The sequence below is a fragment of the Manis pentadactyla genome, chromosome 6, assembly GCF_030020395.1.
Source record: "Manis pentadactyla isolate mManPen7 chromosome 6, mManPen7.hap1, whole genome shotgun sequence".
NCBI classification, from domain to species: domain Eukaryota; kingdom Metazoa; phylum Chordata; class Mammalia; order Pholidota; family Manidae; genus Manis; species Manis pentadactyla.
In genome coordinates, this window is record NC_080024.1 from 145,711,753 (window position 1) to 145,731,126 (window position 19,374).

At 38.3% G+C, this 19,374-nt stretch overlaps 1 protein-coding gene across 11 annotated transcripts in view; it reads right to left on the minus strand.

The window, feature by feature from the left end:
- Nucleotides 1–1,021: 1,021 nt before the first annotated feature.
- The window catches only part of PIGN (phosphatidylinositol glycan anchor biosynthesis class N), a 109,175-nt gene continuing 90,822 nt past the window's right edge, over nt 1,022–19,374 (minus strand). For all 11 annotated transcript variants that reach the window (XM_057504237.1, XM_057504234.1, XM_057504232.1 and 8 more), the window contains 3 exons: nt 16,281–16,323; nt 14,211–14,263; nt 1,022–5,536 (listed from right to left, as the gene is read on the minus strand). In XM_057504237.1, the coding sequence (XP_057360220.1) occupies nt 5,413–5,536; nt 14,211–14,263; nt 16,281–16,323 (220 nt within the window). In that variant the 3' untranslated portion in view covers nt 1,022–5,412. The remainder of the gene's footprint in view (nt 5,537–14,210; nt 14,264–16,280; nt 16,324–19,374) is intronic.

The window sequence follows — 19,374 nt, forward strand, 5'->3', positions numbered from 1 at the left end:
CTGCTTCTGGCCATGGCAGCTGGTACTGAACTAGGCCTCCTGCAGTAAGCAACTGTAACACTGGACCAAATATATCAAATTAGTTTTCAGAAGTTGGGCAAAAGGGCAGCACATGATGATCCCTAAAATATGAGTCCTGTGATAGCCTTTCTGACTTTCCAGATTGTGGCCCATGGAGGAAGCCCGACAAGCACAGTGGACTTGCTGAGCCAAGACAGCAAAGGAAGGCAAGTTTGGACTGTTCAGGGCAAGGGACATAGAGAAGGTAGCTGTGCAGAGGGGCAGCTCCAGATATCTGCCTGAGGATCTATAATTTGAGGCTTCGGCTAAATACCCAGTTAGTTACTTGTTCATCGGTGAGACTCCGTGAAGCTGATCAACTGCTGAAGAATTGAGAGTTGAACAACAACTGGAGCCTGAGTAGGTCTGGGACATGTTCAAGGACTGACCAGTCAAGGTGGAGACATGTCACTGACCTCAGCACTCAACAGAGACCCCAGAAAGGCTACTCTAGACCTACCCTACCAAAGCTTTAAAACCACCCTTGAAAATATCACAATGATCTGCAAATGAACTGCCAGCCAGAACACAATTCACCCAGCACTCTATTAAAGGAGACAACAAAATTCATATACTCAATGATGCAGCAATGATAATTTGTAGCATACAACAAATAATTTCCAGACATGTGAAGAAGCAGCAAGATATGAACCATAACCAAGGGAAAAGCAGTTCATTGAAAAGCCTAGAAATGACAGAGATGATGAAATTAGGTTAGGATTTTAAAACAGCTATTAATGGGCAAAAGATTTGAATAGACACTGCCAAAGACATACGGACATTAGCATATTAGCACACTAGTCATTAGGGACATACAAATTAAAACCACGAGATACCATTCCACACCTATTAGAATTGTTCAAATTTAAAAAGACTCACCACGTTAAGTGTTGGCAAGGATATGGAGGAAATGGGACTCTCATTCTCCTTTGGTGGGAATAAAAAATAATACACTTTGGAATCCAGTTTGAAAATTTATTTAAAAAAATAAACATACACCTACTATATGATACAGCCATTCCACTCCTAGGTATTCATCCAAGAGAAAAGGAAATATATGCTCATACAAAGAATTATACACAGATGTCTATAGCAGCTTTATTCATAATAAAAACTGGAAAAACCCAAATGCTCATTAAAAGATGGATAAATTGTGGTACATGTCAACTCAGAAACTGCAAAAGGGTTTGAGATGTGACTCTGTTTGCAAGATAACGAGGTATCTTGTCACAGTTTCATACCATCAAGAGCTCCTGAACTTTGCATCTTGGAAATTTACTTGCCTTTCCAGCTTAAAAATCTTGCAAATAACTCCAATTGGCCCAGCTTGGCTCCGAGGTGCATGCACCCAAATGTGAAGGGAAGTCAAATGTGGTGAGGCAAGTCATAAAAACCATTTGGCTCCTGCCAGACATACAGTTAGAAATGGAGGCCATTTCTCCAGAAGGGAGAATGCCAGGCAGACAGCGGTAGAGCCAAGCACTACACACTCCCACTGTTATCTACACTGAATCTAAGAGCTGACGGAAACTAATCCCCGAAGAAAAATATTCATATACATACTGAGTTCTAACGTGAAGAAGAGAGGGGAGTGACATGAGTAGAGAAGAGAGAAACCAGGGGAAGAGAAATAAGTAAAAAAGAAAAACCAAGAAATGCACAAAAGTTTAACTAATAACTACCTTCTTTTGTAACAAATCACAAGAAAACAAGCCAATATTTTTGTGAACTAGTTTTTCTGGTAAAGGATATAAAATATCAGGTATGAAGACTTAGTCCAGATTCTGACAGGGCAGTCTGGTATCTGTGGTGACTGGAAGCCGATCTGGTGGTATTGGTTCCCATGTGAGAGACTCAATGATGACAGGCAGGCATACTGTATACAGAGGCAGGTAAAATTGCTAGCACATTTTAAAGTTTCCCACATTAAGGGTTAGAATGAAAAATGGCTTTCTAGCTCTCAGGAAAGAAGATTCAATAAAGCATACAATGCGCCTTTTGAAAACAGTGTGACAAACTGAGGTCTTAAGTGCAGAAGTACATGGGGACATTTATTTCTGAAGTATGTTTACCAGTCACAATGGAGACTTTAAGGTGGGTCTGCAGTCAAAGCAAGTGGAAATCCTTGGCATACTGCTATCTTCCCCCCTCATGCATGTACCAAGTTCAATTCTCTAAGTACCATAGTAAATACACCTATTTCACTTTGCTTGACTAGGTATTTCTCAAGTTCATTTGACCAGGGGAACTCTTTTTATCATGACATCTATTAGTATCTAAGGAACCAATGTTCTAGGCAACCTACTTTGATGAATGCGGCCATGTAGGTAAATATTGTACTTCCAAGGGTGGTGAGCTGAGCGATAACTGTGATGTTTTAGTGTCCCTAAGGAAATTAATAAGTGAGACATTACTTCTCAAGTGTTTTTCTTACAGAATGAGTGTTAAGTGCAGAAATCCCACCCACCTTTTTTTACAAACCATGCTGATACAGAAATGGGAACATGCTACAAGATCTTACCATAGTACTGAAAGCACAGGCCATAAAAATCCCACTTCAAAGCATTTTACAGAGGATGAAGAGAATGTCAACATACAAAGAACAACTGTGAAAGCTCAGAAATGACCAAGTTATCTCTGGTCTCTGAAAGCAGTGTTCAAAACTGCCTGAAGAGGGTCCTCTCCAAATGATGTTGATTTACCTCATTCTCTTCCATGCCCATGACCAGTGACTAATGTATATAAGGGAGCACACTATACACTTGCGCATATACGGGGTCCCAGGAGAGCTCGGACTCTGCAGCAGCTATAGCCTGTCTCTAGAGACAGTACCCATGCAATGCCCCTCATTGCCCCTGGGCCAACTCAATCAGAAATTACATTTTTGATGGCACAGTTAGATATCAACAAGCAGAGGAGCAAAGGGATCCCTGGCCTACTGCAACATGTGTGTAAAGGTAAGGAGAAGAGGTGAGGGTCACACATGTTCCTGATAGCTGAGTTGGCTGAAATTTGGAATGAGTTTTTCATAAGAAACAGTATCATAGGTGATGGATAGATTTTTCTAGGTATGTAGTTCAGTTTTATCATTCTTAAATCATTTTGAGGGGATTGAGAAAATATACTACCACTTAAAACATTATTTCTCTAAGAAACAAAAAAGCATGTTGTGGTCTAAATATTACACACTAAATAAAATAATACTGAGAATTAAAACACTGGTAAATTATGGACAGGCTACAGTTAGTTATCTAAATATCTAGAGTTTCCTTCAAGATGTATTCATGGTCCATGTGACATACTATGGTTTTTTTTGTTGTTCAGAATTTTCTCAACGTGATATGACACTTTAATTCCTACAGCAATTCCTAATATAAACAAATGCTAATCAGCAAATGTCTTTTAACTCTTGATTTGGAAATCTGGTATTCATAGTTAGAATGAGAAAGTAAATGCCTTAAACAGAAATACATTTTACTCAAATCTTATTTTTTCCTCTCATTCAATATAAAAATATGCATTTCAAAACAATTTAAGATATTTGATAAGCTGTACGAAAGAAAAGGCCCAGCCAGCAAACTCCATTCCCAGCCATGTAAGGGTCCAGTTGCAATGCAGCACCGTACGGTGAGCCAGTGACTGCAGGTATATATTTCTGTTTTGTAAACTCACACTGACATGAAACACTATTAAGAAAAAGATATGCTTTGAAGAGCAAAATAAAGGTAAAGCACAGAGCACCTCTTACAATGTTGTAATAAAATACTCACTAATTCTTGTGTAAATATCTGGGATAAGATGAAAGATAAAACTCAATATAAAAGGAGTTAAATAGTAAGTGTTTATAAAGTCAGTTTTCTCTGACTTGTGAAAAACTGATCAAAAATCTTTTGAGACAACATGGAAGTTCACAGGTTCTCTATCTGCCAAGGTCACCATCTGCCACAACAGTTTCTTAGCTGGCTACCTAGGTTTTGGTATTACAGACTGATGCATGAGGTCTTATATTGACATCAAAACTTCCTTCTTGTTTTGTGCTATGATGCTTTCAGTGGTATACCATCAAGTGCTATCACAAATAGATTATAACTGTACTCCATCATAAATAGAGCTCAAGAAAGCACATTCTGCCAAATTGATTTTTTGAATCTTCTAAATTGTATTTCTTCACTCACCTGCCAATTTAAAAAATCTATTAATTTGTAGAGGGCTTCCTCATCACTAATGTGATTAGTAATGCTGTAACTCAATTCAAAAGCAATCATTTTTCAAAAACGGGACTCAGCCCAGCAAAGCTTAAGCATCAGCCAAAATCTACTGCCACCCTGTGGACAAAAGGCCAACTCGGCAGTGATATGTGAAAGTCCCTTTATGAAAAATCCAAGTAAAAATTACTCTCAAAATATTTCAGCCCCTACAATTAGTTTACAACTGGAAATTTAAATTTAATGAGAGGATTTTAGTCCTTTGGGCTAGAATGTCACAATCAGAAAGAAAAGCAATTTTAACATTGATTCTTATGATATTGTCAGAAAGTATAACCACTGATTTAAAAAATTGTTGAAACAATGCATGATAAAAGCTATGGGGATAACAGACATTGAATCTACAATTAAAAGCTAATCATTTTATACTTTTTCACCTGGACAAGACACAAATACTAAGCATTTTCTACTTTTCTATCTCCAGAAATTCCATGAGAATCCAGAAATGAAAAAAAAAAACCCATAAAAGTAAAACCTGCATCTAGCTGGTTGGCTATGAAAAGCCTAGAAATAGCACCAAGAAGCATAAGATAGAATTGTTGCACAGTGAAGAAAAATGACAAAACCTGCAGACATTTTTTCTACTGAAGCTTTAGTAAACTGGAAATAATACATTGTGATGGTTTTTCCAGTGTTACCATTTAGTAGTTAGAACTACTTGCAAAACTAGGGCTGAGAGATGATAAATATTTATGGAGCCACCTGGTGATCTCCTTCCTTGAGTACTACCCCACAGGGGCACATTCTCCTTTGTGTATATGGGAAGTTGCACAGTTGGGACCAGATTGTTACAGGTGCTCTTGAAACATCAGTGAGACAAGCTGCCAACTAAAGGAAAAAAAGGAGAATGGAGAATGCTTTACTATGCTTTTCCACAGATATAATCGCTATTTCATTCATTTAAAACCTAAATAAAATGGAAGCTCCTTTATTCCAGATAACCCCTAAGTTCAGAATTCCACACATAATTTCTTTATAGAAGCAGAATATGATATACATCAATATCCATCTTCTTATTGAATGCTTGGTCATTTTAAAAGGAGAATTAGAAACAGGATCCAGATGCTGAATGATGACCTCAGCAACATCATATGAGATGGCTTTTGGGTTTGCCACACAGTTTGAGTTTCTTTGTCGTGAGCAGCTGTGCCAGGCCATTGAGAAACACCAGAACGATGGTCATGCACATGACGATCACGTAGTGGCTGATGCTACAAGAGGAAAAAGAGAAACATGTTACAGGCAGAGAGAAGACATCTGAAGAAAAGCATCCGATTCCTCCAAATAATGTTTCTAAATGTACACATAAAACATACAGAATTATAAAGGATACCAACTATTTTGAAATAGGTAGCAACATGTTAAAAAACAAATTTGTTATAGAAGTAGAAATGAATATAAATACTATTTTGAGATATTGCCAACAACTTAGTATGCCATGAAAATGTCTGGTTGGTATTAGCAGTGCTGTGTCTTTGTTACCAGTAGAAATGGAATTTCAAAATCAAGCTTTCAAAAAACTAAAGATAATTTTCCCCCTCTAGGTCTGGACTCCCCTATATGCCCCCAGGTTAAGTATTCTGACATTTCTGAGCACATGATCCTATGTTTTGAAATAAATTAGAAGTATTTTGACAAAACTGCCAGCCACAAAGAAAGAAAAATGTTTTTTCAACTCAAATTCAGTGAAGTGTAAAGTTAGTCAAGGAACATAAATAAAGGAAAAAGGACATATCTTGTTATTAATCTCAGAATCAAAGCTACTGTCTCCCAGACTTCTGGAAAAAGATATAAAGTTACTCAGTTCCAGTTGTCATCTATTTGCAATTATAAATGTTCATTTTTTTTTAAGTACAGTAATTGTACTGTCTACCAAGAAATTGGTTTGATGATAAATTCAGAAGTATGGGAAGAGATTTAGGACATAGATCTGACAAACATACAATAAAGCAGAGGCTTCGTGCATAACATTTGTACGGTATTGCCCAAGTTGAGCTACACTGCAGATTGGCAATTACTTATTTACAATGCCTACCAGAGTTTACATTTAACTATCTGACTTCATCATAAATTTGCATGTTTTACATCCTTCAATAAAGGTGGGAGGATAGTTTTAGCAGACTTGTAACTGAATTGGCTTGATGAAGGGAGGTCCTATTTTCTCTGCCTTCCTCTTCTCTACCCCCAGTAAACATGAGGAGTCATGGTGCTGGTTAAAGAAGCCCCTAGCCAGGAATGGCCCCCAGGAAAAGCCCCAAGGAAGCCTTAGGACATAGGGGAAATAACTGTTGCATGAAGGTAAAGCAGGCTGATCACCCAGAGAGATGTGGAGACTAAGGGCAAAGGGGAAAGACTTACAGGTCTCCCTTCTCAGTGACTCTAATCTAGTAAGTGGGCAGCCCCCAAATGTCAACTTGCGGGGCCCAGGCCAAATGAAGCAAAGCTTTGGCATGTTGGCAGGTATTTGCCATAGGACAGGCCCCTCAAGGCCAGAAAAGAAGGGCCTTCTACTATGTGTGCACTCTTTAATAAAAAAAATAATTTGGGTGGGGGAGTATTGTTACAGCTTTTAAGTAAGAACCTCTAATTCTAAAGTTTTCTAGTCTGATCACTATAATTTTCTCTAGAAAGGCACTGGTTAGGGCATTCTCATTTTGAATCTTTCTTTAGGTTCATCTTAGAAAGTAAATTTGAAATAAAAAAGAAGAGTTGGCTAATTAAAAAACAAGAACTAAAACTGGTTATATCAGAAATCTGGTTCTGCTCTAGGGTAGGCTCCTGACCGAAAAAGAAAACAATAAAATCAGTGCCTTAATTGTTAAATATTAACATTAAAGATTTTTGAAACTTTTGCTTGTTTTCACTGTAAAAATAATTTAGGAGATAGTGGATCTGGAATTTTTTTCTGCTTGTGTGTGTGTGTGTGTGTGTGTGTGTGTGTGTGTGTGTGTGTGTGTGTGTGTGACGATCATTATGTAGCTTTTATAAAGCCACTTTTCAATTACAGAAGAAATCACTGATAATTATTTAAAAATGAAAATAGTGATTTTAAGACAAGATATATTTATCATTCTATCAAGTCTGTCTGGGAATAAAATTATCTAGATATTTAACAGAATACTCTTTTGAAACTCATGCCAAAATAGACAAGGTTATATTACTAAAATTATGTGAGCCATGCTGACACTATCACATAGAAGTTGGTAACTGGACGACTGATCATACTTCAAATGTTTTCCAAAGCTGGGCAACTCAAGCTTATCCGAGCACAGAGGTGCTGGGGAAAGACGCTGTTAAGCAAAACTTAAATCAGAATAATGTCCTCTTCTCAGAGATGGAGTAGATATACTTGTCTCTACTTTTCCTGCCAAGTACAAAAACTCTTGACATTACATATAAAATAAACATATGAAGACTGAACCGTGGGAAAAAAAAGACAGTCTGGCTGGGGGCCTCAGACCTGAGGAACGACACAGCAGTGAGGTCCTTGGGTTGTCTTTTTGACTCATTTATACCAGACTTACAGGAAGAAACTGGCAACCTAGAAGTGCCAATGGGCACAGACAACAAACAAACAAACAAAACCCAACATAAGAAAAACCTACTCTCTCCAGCTAAAGGACAGACAAGGAAAGGGCAGCCCTGAAAGATGAAGACTTTTTAGCCTTATCAACTGCTCTGCTTCAGCCAGACACCACAGAAAAGATGTTCCACTGCCACTGGCTTCAGCAAGGCCATGGGGGAGCCCAGACTTCCATCCTAACCAGGCTGTAGAGCACCCTCACCCTCTGCCCCGCACCCCATGCTGTCAGGGAGGGCTGACCAGGGAAGCTGGTCCTTTCACCCAAACCTGGCAGTGGTAAGCATGTCCCATGCCCCGGCGGTGTCAGTGGATGCCTCATGAGAGGCCTGGACTTGCACCTCATCCAGCAGTAATGGATAGATCCCCTCCTGCTCCTCACTGGGGTCATGTGACAAGCCTGGCAGAGAGTCATTCACCACCAACAGGAGTGAAGAGGCTGTTCCCCTCCCACTGACATTAGCGGCATGAGGGGAACGTGGCAGGACCTCCTACCCTTCCTAGCCGGGGAATTATCAGTGCAGCCTGAGAGGCTTAATGCCTTCCTCTGCCCTGCAATATAGGGCATCCCCTCTTGGGGGTCAGTGGAGGCTGAATGGGGAGCCTGGATTTCAACTCCAGTCATCCTTAAAATGGATGAATTTTAAGATAAGGAAATTACACCTCAATAAAAATATTTGAAAAGAAAGAAAAGATTACATTCTAGCAGCTTTTTTGGGTTAAATTTTGCTACTACTTTTAGGCCTTTTAATGTTTTTAATTACTTTGAAATGGCTTGATTTCAAACCAGTAGGTAGGTGACCTATCCTCAAACTCAGTGAAAGTCTGTTTATAAAAGGTAGTCCATGGATCACTTATCTCCACAGCCTCTTTGCTCATTAAAGTCAACATGACTGGCAGGGAAAAGTTGTGAAGCTCGTCGTCTTCATGCTATTGAGCCATAAGGCATTTGGATTATGATATCCACCATCGATCAAGTCTTCCTGCCACCTCAGCACAGCAGAGCTAAAGAAGCGTCAAATTTCAACCTGAAATGAGTCCAGCTGTTCCCACTCTCGCCCCCCCAACCCCCCGACTATTCTGACGTCATGTAAATAAGCAGTTCTCAAGATGTGCACGTGCGATGCAGAGGGGCAGGGTCTGTGTGGGCAGGGGCAGGCGGAGTCACCAGGCGGGCCGGTCCGACCTGTACAAGGGCTGGTAAGAGGTCAGTCATACTTCTCCATCAGGGTAATGGGCAACAGAAGCAGGCCCTAGCTGTCAGGTATGTTACTGAGGAAGAAAAAGGCTGAGAATCCTTGAGTTGAATAAAGCTAAGATATTTAATGGCAATTATTATTACACTTAGGAGGGTATTAAAATATTAACATAATGATAAGTTTTCATTATATCTAAAGAGAAATGATACTTTAGTCATCATTTGTATTTAATACAGTGTAACAATAGTGCATGTAGGAAACAAAGTCCAAATGAACACCTCCATCAAATCAAACTACAGTTCAGTCAAACTGATGATGCAGACCTCATCAAACACATTCAGAACCTAAATTTAAATCCATGTTTTTATAATTATGCAAATTACCTCAAAGGAATTTTTTCTCTGGTTTAAAAAATGCACTTCATTCAGTATGCCATATAAAAGGCAATCCTCCATAAAGTTGAAGACTTGATCAAAAAGAAGAAAATACTAAGTTACAGGTCTGTGAGTGCAACTCAGGTTTAAGGCCTGGTAAGGATAGTCCTCACATGGCTGTCATGCCACGAGGTTCTCCAGAGGACTCATACCTGCAGTTGCAGTTGGCTATACTGACTAGAATGTATTCCTTTAAGATTTAATTCTGGTAAAATCTGCTCTGAAGATGTATTTTTAAACATACTGGACTATACCCATAAACAGATATACTGTCTCATGCTCTAATAATACAATCTTTATTTTTAAAGAGACTATTAATTACTTATTGACCTAAAACTAATAGCTGAGGAATCCATCAAGTCTATTTTGAAAACCCTCTGCAGTCACCAAGACAACACTATAAACATCACAGATAACGTGCCAGACTACATTCATGGCATTGGTTAGCACCCATTCTTCTCTAAAGTTCCAGGACAGACTCTCACCATTTCTGTATTCTTAAAGCAATAAGATAGTCAGGACAAAAGGAAAACATTCCATTCCTACTAATAACAGATGTAGAATGGCTGAAATTATTAACTTACTACTGATATAAAGGGGGAGTTTAGAAATAAGATCTGTCACAAACCTAACATGGAAGGAGCACAGTCAAATACCCCTGGATCCCAGGAAGGGAACTCTTCCAGGATCCGTGACATGACAGGCAGTAACTCAGCTTTTCAAATATACATTCACAAAGGCATAATTAGAAACCCAAACCTTAAAAGCAACAGTCTCACAAACAGAATGCAGGACAAAGTACAGTAATGAAGTTCTGATATGTGAACTCTATTACACGGTACATTAGTTTTGAATCTTCAAGCATATTTGCTCCCCATTATCCACACCTTTTCCTCCCCTCTGCAATCATCTTCCTTTCTTAAGTGGGCATCTTTTTGATGATACACTAAGAGGCAAAGAAAACAAACAGCAGAGCAAGGGGGTATTTTGGCAGGAATAACCATGAGAGTATGTGGGGCATTTATGGAGGATAGTTCAATGCCCTCATCCTGATGAACAGAACTGGGCTCTGAAATCCCCTTTTACACCTGCTTTCGAGATGTGTCCCAGAGCCAAGTGCCCCCATTTAACCTATGGAAGTTGAATTCATGAAGATGAAGCATTGAGACTTGAGATACTGAGGTTTAACATAACTTATTAACTGGCTAGACCTTTATCTTCTTCCTATCCACTTTGACTTTCTAATGTTGTATAGATGTGGGGTAATGATTACACATTACATGTGATTTACAACATAAAGAACAACAGGCATAAACCAGGACTGTTCCAGGGACACCTGGATGTATGGTCACTGCATGTATAGGGCAGCCCCCATTATAGAAAATATTACCACAATTATTTCTACAGCATAGTTTCCCCCCTGTATAGCATTAATTATATTTTAACATGTATCATAAATCAATTACAGTACTGAAACACGGAATCCTTGACTCTCTACAGCCCTAGCCAAAGTCCTTTGAGGGCGCACACAAGGCCTCAGAGTTTTAGCCCCAGAGTCTGTTTACAGCCTTTCTTTAACCATACCTACTCCCCTAACAACAGTCTTCTTTACACGATAAGGTTTTTCTCTCAATGACAATGTGAGACTCACTATCCGTCTTCTGACATAAATAATGAACCGCCAGCTGTGCAGTTGGAAGGATGTGTGGTGCCATCTGCGGGCACCCGCACACCCCACGGCCACCTTCCTATCAGAAAGCTGCCTTCTACCTCACTTCATTCCTTCGGTATTCTCTCTTTGAAGACATGCTGCTGCTCTACATCTAATGAGACCAAAAACAGTGCTTTCCTGACCTAAAATGCCCTTTGGCCCATTCCCTCCTAAGGAATTTCTTTCTTCTTTAAATCCAAATTTATACTATTCAAAACTTTGCAGTGAATAGTCCCTTTGCAATAATCACATATGCAAGATTAGATACAAAGTCACTTTTTAAAAAGAGCTGATCAGAGTTAAAACAAAGACTTTGGGAAATCACCTTATGTGGGGGGCAGTGGGAACTCTACAGCCTTGGCTACTGAAGTACTGCCTTCCAGACTTGCTCAGCCATTTACAGGACTGTGACATGAGCGAGTCTGAGTCTCCTTAGGGCCACAGTGTCCTCATCTGTAAAATGGAGACAGTCAATATATCTATTGTGGAAAATACTATCTTCCTCACAGCACTGTAATAAAGGTCACATGAAATAATGTGTTGGAAGACACTGTAAACACTGGAGCACAGTACAAATGCTGGTTATTGTGGCAGAGGGGTGAGGGGGGCAATCCTTTCACAGACATCAAGTTTGAGCCTCTTACCTAATATAAACGGATTCCCTGCTCTCTGAACTGCTGTGAGCACATCTCTCAGGGCCCATATATCAACCAACTGCTGGGAAAGTGGACTCGGCATTGCAACGCACAGCTTTGCTGACCTTGTGGGTGGTCGCTGCCTCTCCTCTACTCTGTGAACGAGGTTACTCTGTTCGGGTCCCAGTACTGGCTCCAGAACCCCAGCTTTGGCAGAGGGTAACTAGAATTGATATAACTAGGGACAGTCACTCCTTCCACCTATAATGTCATTCTCCACACGCATGAGTGAAATGAAATGGTAAAACAATCTCAGAGGTGTGAGGGCACTCCAGTGCAGTTACTGCGCTATACTTCTCCTCTTTCCAATTAAGCTTGTAAGAGTGCTCTATACCTATACTCTACATCCTGACCTCCCATTTCATTTACCCATTTTCCTTTAATTTTTATCAGTCATACATGCAGTATTTAAAAAGCAAAATAATGGAGATTTATAATGAAAAGCAACAATCCCTCATGCCTTCTTACCCACTTCTTGAGCAATCACTTAAACTACCTCTCTTTTTAGATCTTCTGATGGTTACCTCCTTAACATGAATTAGTAAATACCTCTAAATTGCTGTTTATTGATGCATCCATTTAAAACATTATTAAGTCCATGCTAGGAAAGCGGAGGATTTAGCCTACTTATACAATACCCTCCTCATTTTAATTTTAGATAGTTATTTTAGTTCTTCTGTTTTTCTTTATGAATAAGCTTGGAGCTTTAATTTATATATAAGAAAACGGAACCATTTTAAGTGTTGAGTTAGATGAGTGCTGATAAACGTACACCCATGTAGCCATCAGCACTTTCGATATACAGAGCATTTCTGTCACCCCTAAAATTCCCACATGGCCTTTTACTATCAAGCTCCCCCTAATTCCCAATTCTGAAGGTGGATGGTGGTGACGGTACACAACACTGTGAATGTACTTAATGCCACTGAACTGTACACATTAAAAACGGTTAAGATGGCAAGTTTTATATTATTTGTATTTCACGACAGTTAAAAATTAAAAGTCTCATATACAAAAACACTGTATTTATCAGAATATGTTCCAAACAAAATTCTGACATATGTCTAAAATGAAAAAAAAAAAAGAAACTATGGATAAAGTAAGGAAAGGCATGCCAAATACAAGAGAAATTATCAAGGATAAAAAACAGAACTACAGAATAACATCAATAATACTAGCTGCCATTTACTGAAGCTCACCAGATGTCAGGCACTGTGCTAGATGCTTTACATGGATTAATTCACTTAAAACGACCACAAGAGACAGAAGAGAGATTAGAGATTAGGTCACTCGCTGATTGTCTCACAGCTAAAAAATGGCAGAAAGAGTTCAATCCCAGATGCTCTAGTCTAAAGCCCATGCTCTGGCTCACCAGCTGTCTGGACATTTGGGGATCAGAGGGCTGGTAGGAGGAGACACCAAAACTTTTCTTAAGTGTTCAAACTTAAGCGTAATGAAAACAAAATATCTAAGCAGTGCCTTTTACATGCCTAGCACATATGGAATGAGCTACTCAAATAGAATGACTGCTGGGGAAGGCAGACATGTATGTAAATGACAAGGCTGCCTGAGAGGTAGAAACAGAGGAGAGAATGTCCAACACAGAGCCTCACCCAAACCTGCACAATTCCTGGCAACATAAGTACTGAATAAATATTGACTGAATGAAATCAAATCAGTTTATATACTCTGTCTCCGAATGCATTTGAAAAACAAAAGGCAGAAGGATTGATTTTGCTTTCTTCCTGTTAAAGAGAAGACATTTAACGGATTACGGCAATCATTGGCATTCAAATTACAATAAAGAGAAAACGACTTTGGTTCAGGTTATACTTTAAGTAACAATCTTAAAGGTATCACATGTTAAAGTGTTCCTATATTAAAGACTCTAAAAGGCAGATAATGATTACATTCAATTTAAACCACCACATTAAGCTCACAATGCAACTTGAATAGCTTCATTTTTCTGAAGAGATTATGAGAACACAGACTCTGGTGTGAACTACTCTGAAACCCGATTCAAGCAGTTTCTCTTGCACCTTCCTGCGGCCCTGCAGTTCACTCCAGACTTAACATCTATCTCCACATCATCCCAAGAAAACACTTGCTAATGTGTTAATGCCAAGAACTGGAGAGATGTGTCTCACTTTTAGAGGCTTAAAATAATTGCTACTTGCTATGCTTACCTCCAAAAACCAACTGGCACCTTCTATACTAAGATATCAAGTTGCAACCTTATGAATTTCTATGTGAATATACACTATACCTTGTTCCAATATCAAGCCAGCTGCCATAATCCTTGATCAAGAAGAAAAAATGCTGCAAAATAAAACAAAACATGGCTCATTAAAAACAAAGGCTATTTAAAGTTGGTCAAAAAACAATGTTGTTTTTAGGATTATGGGTTTCAGATTTCTGCCCCTTAGAAACACTATCCGACTGGAAGCAATAATATGCCCTTCACTGAAATCTTTGCTTGGACTGAAATGAACAATAGCCTAAAAGCTAGAAATAGCATTACCATTCAATTAATTGACACAAAAGTGGCATTTGTGAATAGTAGAAAACCAACTTTGACCCAAAGACCTCAGTGAAAATAAGCCATATCATCCATTCATCAACAAGTATTTACAGACAGCCCACTATATGCCAATCACTATTTGTTAGGACCTGGAGATAAACCCTCTTTCAGGTGTATAATCTAGTGAATAATTCAATTATTGCATGTGTGTGTAAGATGAGTGTTATTATGGGAAAATACAGGCAATTACAGAAGCACAGAGGAAAAGGTATATATCCTGACTGGGCATAAAGGAAGGCTGTCCTGATAAAAAGTCTAAAAATCTAAGCAGAAAGTAAGAGTCAGAGGAAAGAGGAGCTTGGGAGAGATGGAAGGAAAACTATATTTTGATAGAGGAAGTAACTTTGATAAATGCCAAGAGTCCAGATAGAGCTTGGCAGGGCCGAGGTAAGGTGGCATCGAGTATACAGGACAGAGAGGTGAGAAATGATGCCAGTCAAGCAAGCAGGAGCTGACAGCAAATGGCCTTGTAAGCTAAATTATGCAGTCTGAGTCTTTAATATAAAATTAACCTGAGTATTTAAATTCTCTTCTATTGCACATGTCTTGTCTATTTGCCACTTTGAGAGCAAAATGAAAAGCTAATCTGTTCTGACGTTATGTGTGGTCAGTTTCAGAATCTCTTGGCTAGCCAGTTCAATATGGCACAAAAATGGTCTCATCTAAGCAAGTGATGAGGAATTTGACTTGGGAAGTTACACTACTTTGTGCCTCCCATTACTTCTAGCATGGGATGCTGTGTAGTGAAGAATTAGCCTTACCCAGAGAGGTCTGGCCTTTGCCTTCAGGCCTCGGTCACTGATAGCCTAGTAATGTAATTTATATTGGAGGCCTTGGGCCACATGGTACAAGTTCTACCTCTGGATGGACTGGAGATTAAAGGTCAGCCATGGGAACAATGTGTGACTGAGCCCCAAGACAAAGCTGACACCAAGGTTCTGGTGTATTGCTACCCATCAGTGTATCGCTCCCTGTGTGTTGCTACCCATCAGTGCTGGGAGAGTGCTGCCATCCCGACTCCACAGTGGGGGGATGCCCAGTGCTCGCATTATGGACCCCTCCCAGACCCTGCCCTTCCAGGCCTCTTCCCTTGGCTGATTTTCATCTGGATCCTTTCCCATAGTAAACCATAACTGTGAACAAAACAGTTTTCAGTGAGTCCTTCTAATGAACTATCAAAACTGAAGATAATTTTGGGAAGCTCCTGAACTTGCAGGTGGAAAATAGGTTCGTCTTTTTGTTAACACACTACATAGGAGAGGCCCAGCTGCATGCTCCTCACTCAGAACTCATTTAATAGAGCTATCATTTGATAACATCTTCCCACTTGAAAAGCTCTCTTTCCTCTTTCCTTTCTTCCCTTCCTCCCTCCTTCCCTGTTTTTCCCTTTCTTTCTCAATCTAAGGGTTAAAAATCAACATTTCAAGTAGGAAAATGATGTATTACCTAAATCTAAAGTTAGCCTTTTCTGTTAACTCCATATGGAAGGTTCATTTTGGATACAATGTATCATGGAAGACTAGGTATAAAATGACAGATTCAAATAAATCAAGTAAGATGACTTCTGACACCTTCCAAACACTCTTACTGCATAAGTCGTATGACAAGAAAGTAATTTATATGTGTAAATTATGCTAGCACTTATAACTCAGTATCTAAAGATTTCATGCACAGAAATGCATTCAGATTTCTCTTGATTTAATCAGCATTTAGTTTCTCAATCTTATTTTTACTGAATATCTAATAATGCCTTACCAAAGCCATAATGTCTGATATGATGAGAACCATGAGAAAAAGGCTGGAAAAAATAAAGAAAGATTATACATAATTAAACAGGTACATTTTTTAAGAACATTAAAATAAAAATGAGAATAATCAAATTACCCAATATTCTGTTAGTATTTTTCCTTCTGAAAACACTACCTTCAATAAGAGCTCTTTTCACATTATCATGGGCAACAGTCCCATAGTGATGGGTCTAACTTCAAAAATGTTATTTAATATTCTGAATATTTATTTCAATGGTATGAGACATGAATTATGATTTAAATTAAACTTTTAAGTTTGATATAATGGTAGATACACATGCAATTACAAAAAACCATATAGAGGGATCCCATGTTCCATTTGGCCAGGTTCCCCCAATGGTACTATCTTACAAAGCTACAACACAGTATCACAACGAGGATACTGACATCAATACCATCAAGAAAGAATGTTTCCGTCATTACAAGAGTCCTTCACGATACTCTTTTAAAGCTACACCTCTCCTCCCTGAACCAACCCCCTGTCTTATCTCTCACCTCTGGGAACTACTAATCTATTCTCCACTAATCTGTTTTCTTAATTTTGTCATTTCAAGAGTGTTGTGTAAGTGGAATCCTTTATATAACACTCTGTAACCTTTTGGGATTGCCTTTTTTCACTCAGCATAATTACCTGGAGATTTAGCTAAGGTGTTATGTATATCAGTAGTCTGTTCCTTTTTATAGCTGCATAGTACTCCATTGTATGCATGTACCAGTTTATTTAACCTTGCAAGCACTGCAGGACACCAGGTTGTTTCCACTTTGTGGCTATTACAAATACAGCTGCTATAACACTTACATACACTTTTTTGTGCAAACTTAAGGTTTCATTTCTCTAGGAAAAATAACCAAGAGTACAACGGCAGTTGCATGTTTAGTTTTATAAGAAACTACAACACTCTTTTTAAAGTGATTATAATATTTACATTCCCATTAGCATGTATGAGAGCAATTTCTTTGCACCCTACCCAGCATGTGATGTTACTATTTTTTTATATTAGTTATTCTGCTAGTTGTTACATAATACCTCATGCAGTTTTAATATGTATTTCCTTTTGGCTAATGATGCTGAACATCTTTTCATTAGTTTCTTTGCCATCTGTGTGTCCTCTTCAGGTCTTTTGCTCATTTTCTAACTGAACTGTTTGATATTGCTGTTGAGTTTTGAGAATTCTTATATATATTCTAGGTAGTAGTCCTTTGTCAGATATGTAATCTGTAAATATATTTTCCCAGTATGTAGTTCCTTTTTCATTCTCTTTTCTTTTGTGCAGAGCAAAAGTTTTTAATTTTAATGAACTCCAATTAATCAATTTTTTCTTTTATGGATCATTGTTTTAGTGTCAGGCCTAAATCTTTCCCTAGCTCAAATTCCAAAGATTTTCTCTCCTGCTTTTTTTTAAAAGTTTAAATCTGTGGTTCATTTTGGGTCCGTTTTTATATAAGATGTGAACTTTTGGTCAACGTTTTAAAAAAAACAATACAGTATGCTTACCTGATTCCTTAACAAGAATATGAAGAACTTAATGCTTATGTGTAATACAGAATCTTAGCTTTTTCATTTATAAAAGAAATGGACAAACTTTCCTCCCCATTAGTATGTCTCAAGCAATTAGGCAATAAAGGGGAAAAAATGCAAATCCTGAAGTCATCTAGTGTTTTCTCACAATTCCAAACAGAAATAACAATGAAAAGTGTTCCCAGGTTTTGAAATCTCTATATACAGTACAGAGGTGCAAGAAAGCTACAGATTTCTCTTGTCTCATTTACAAGTTTTCTCTTCTAAAATAGTCTTTCTTCCAGGGAAAATTCAAGTGATCAATTAGTGAATATAATTACACAATTCTACTTCATCTGAATTCATCCTTAACTTCTTTTTAAGAAATAACTGTTTTTCTAATTATAGGTTTAAAATAAAGAAATGTAACTCAACAGTTCACATACGCAGATATACAGCACAAGTCAGACTGATCATATCTAATGGAAGTATTATATATCATTCGAAACACATCTGATATAACAGACATACAATAAGAGTGTTAAACTAATTAAGAGTTTATGGCGAACAATGGTCATACAGTACAACCTGCTACCCAAAGTATGAATTCTCAAAGTTAACAACCCCAGTAAAGGCTTTGTCTAGCACTAGCTATAGTGGTTCTAGTAAAGAATCCACTCCATTTTAGACAGCTTCAATTATTACAAAGTGCTTTCCTTCTTTGACTCAAAATCAGCGAAACAAAAATTTCACCCTATGGATCCAGTTCTTCTGGAAGAGGAAAAGAATAAACACAATTTAAATGCAACAGACCTTTACATATTTTCTTTGAAATTTTGTTTGGTACTTTAAATGTTTTTTGAAAAGCAAATTATTTTATTGTATGACACAAATATTGTTCTGGAACCCTTCTGAAGTAAAACACACCTGATTAAGTTACTTACTGTCTTCTCAGCCTCTGTTTCCTTATCAATACAATGGGCTTAATACCTACTTCATAGTATTGTTGGGGCAATTAAGGTAACATATGTAAAGTATCCAAAACAGTGCCTGCATATAGTAGATACGTAATAAATTCCGGTTTCTTTCTCACTCCTTGTAACAAAAGTTTTCAGTAAAATTAAAGACACGGTGAAGATACAATCTCTGCCCTTATAGTTTTCATAGGGTACTGGTTATAGTCAGGGCTGCCATGACAAAGTACCACAGACTGTGTGGCTTAAACAACAGCAATTTATCTCCTCAAAGTTCTGGAGGCTAAGTCTGAGATCAAGGTGTCAGCAGAGTTGGTTTCATTGAGGCCTTTCCCCTTGGCTCGCAGACAGCCATCTTCTCCCATGGTCTCTCCTCTGTGTACGTCTGCATCCTAATCTCTTCTTCCAAGGGCGTTGGCCCACCCATATGACCTCATTCTACCTTCATTATCTCTTTAAAGGCCCTATCTTGAAATATAGTCACATACAACATATGAACTTGGGGGGGGACACAATTCAGACCCCAACAGGGTGTGAAACAGAAAAGAATAGAATAGTTTTATCACCAT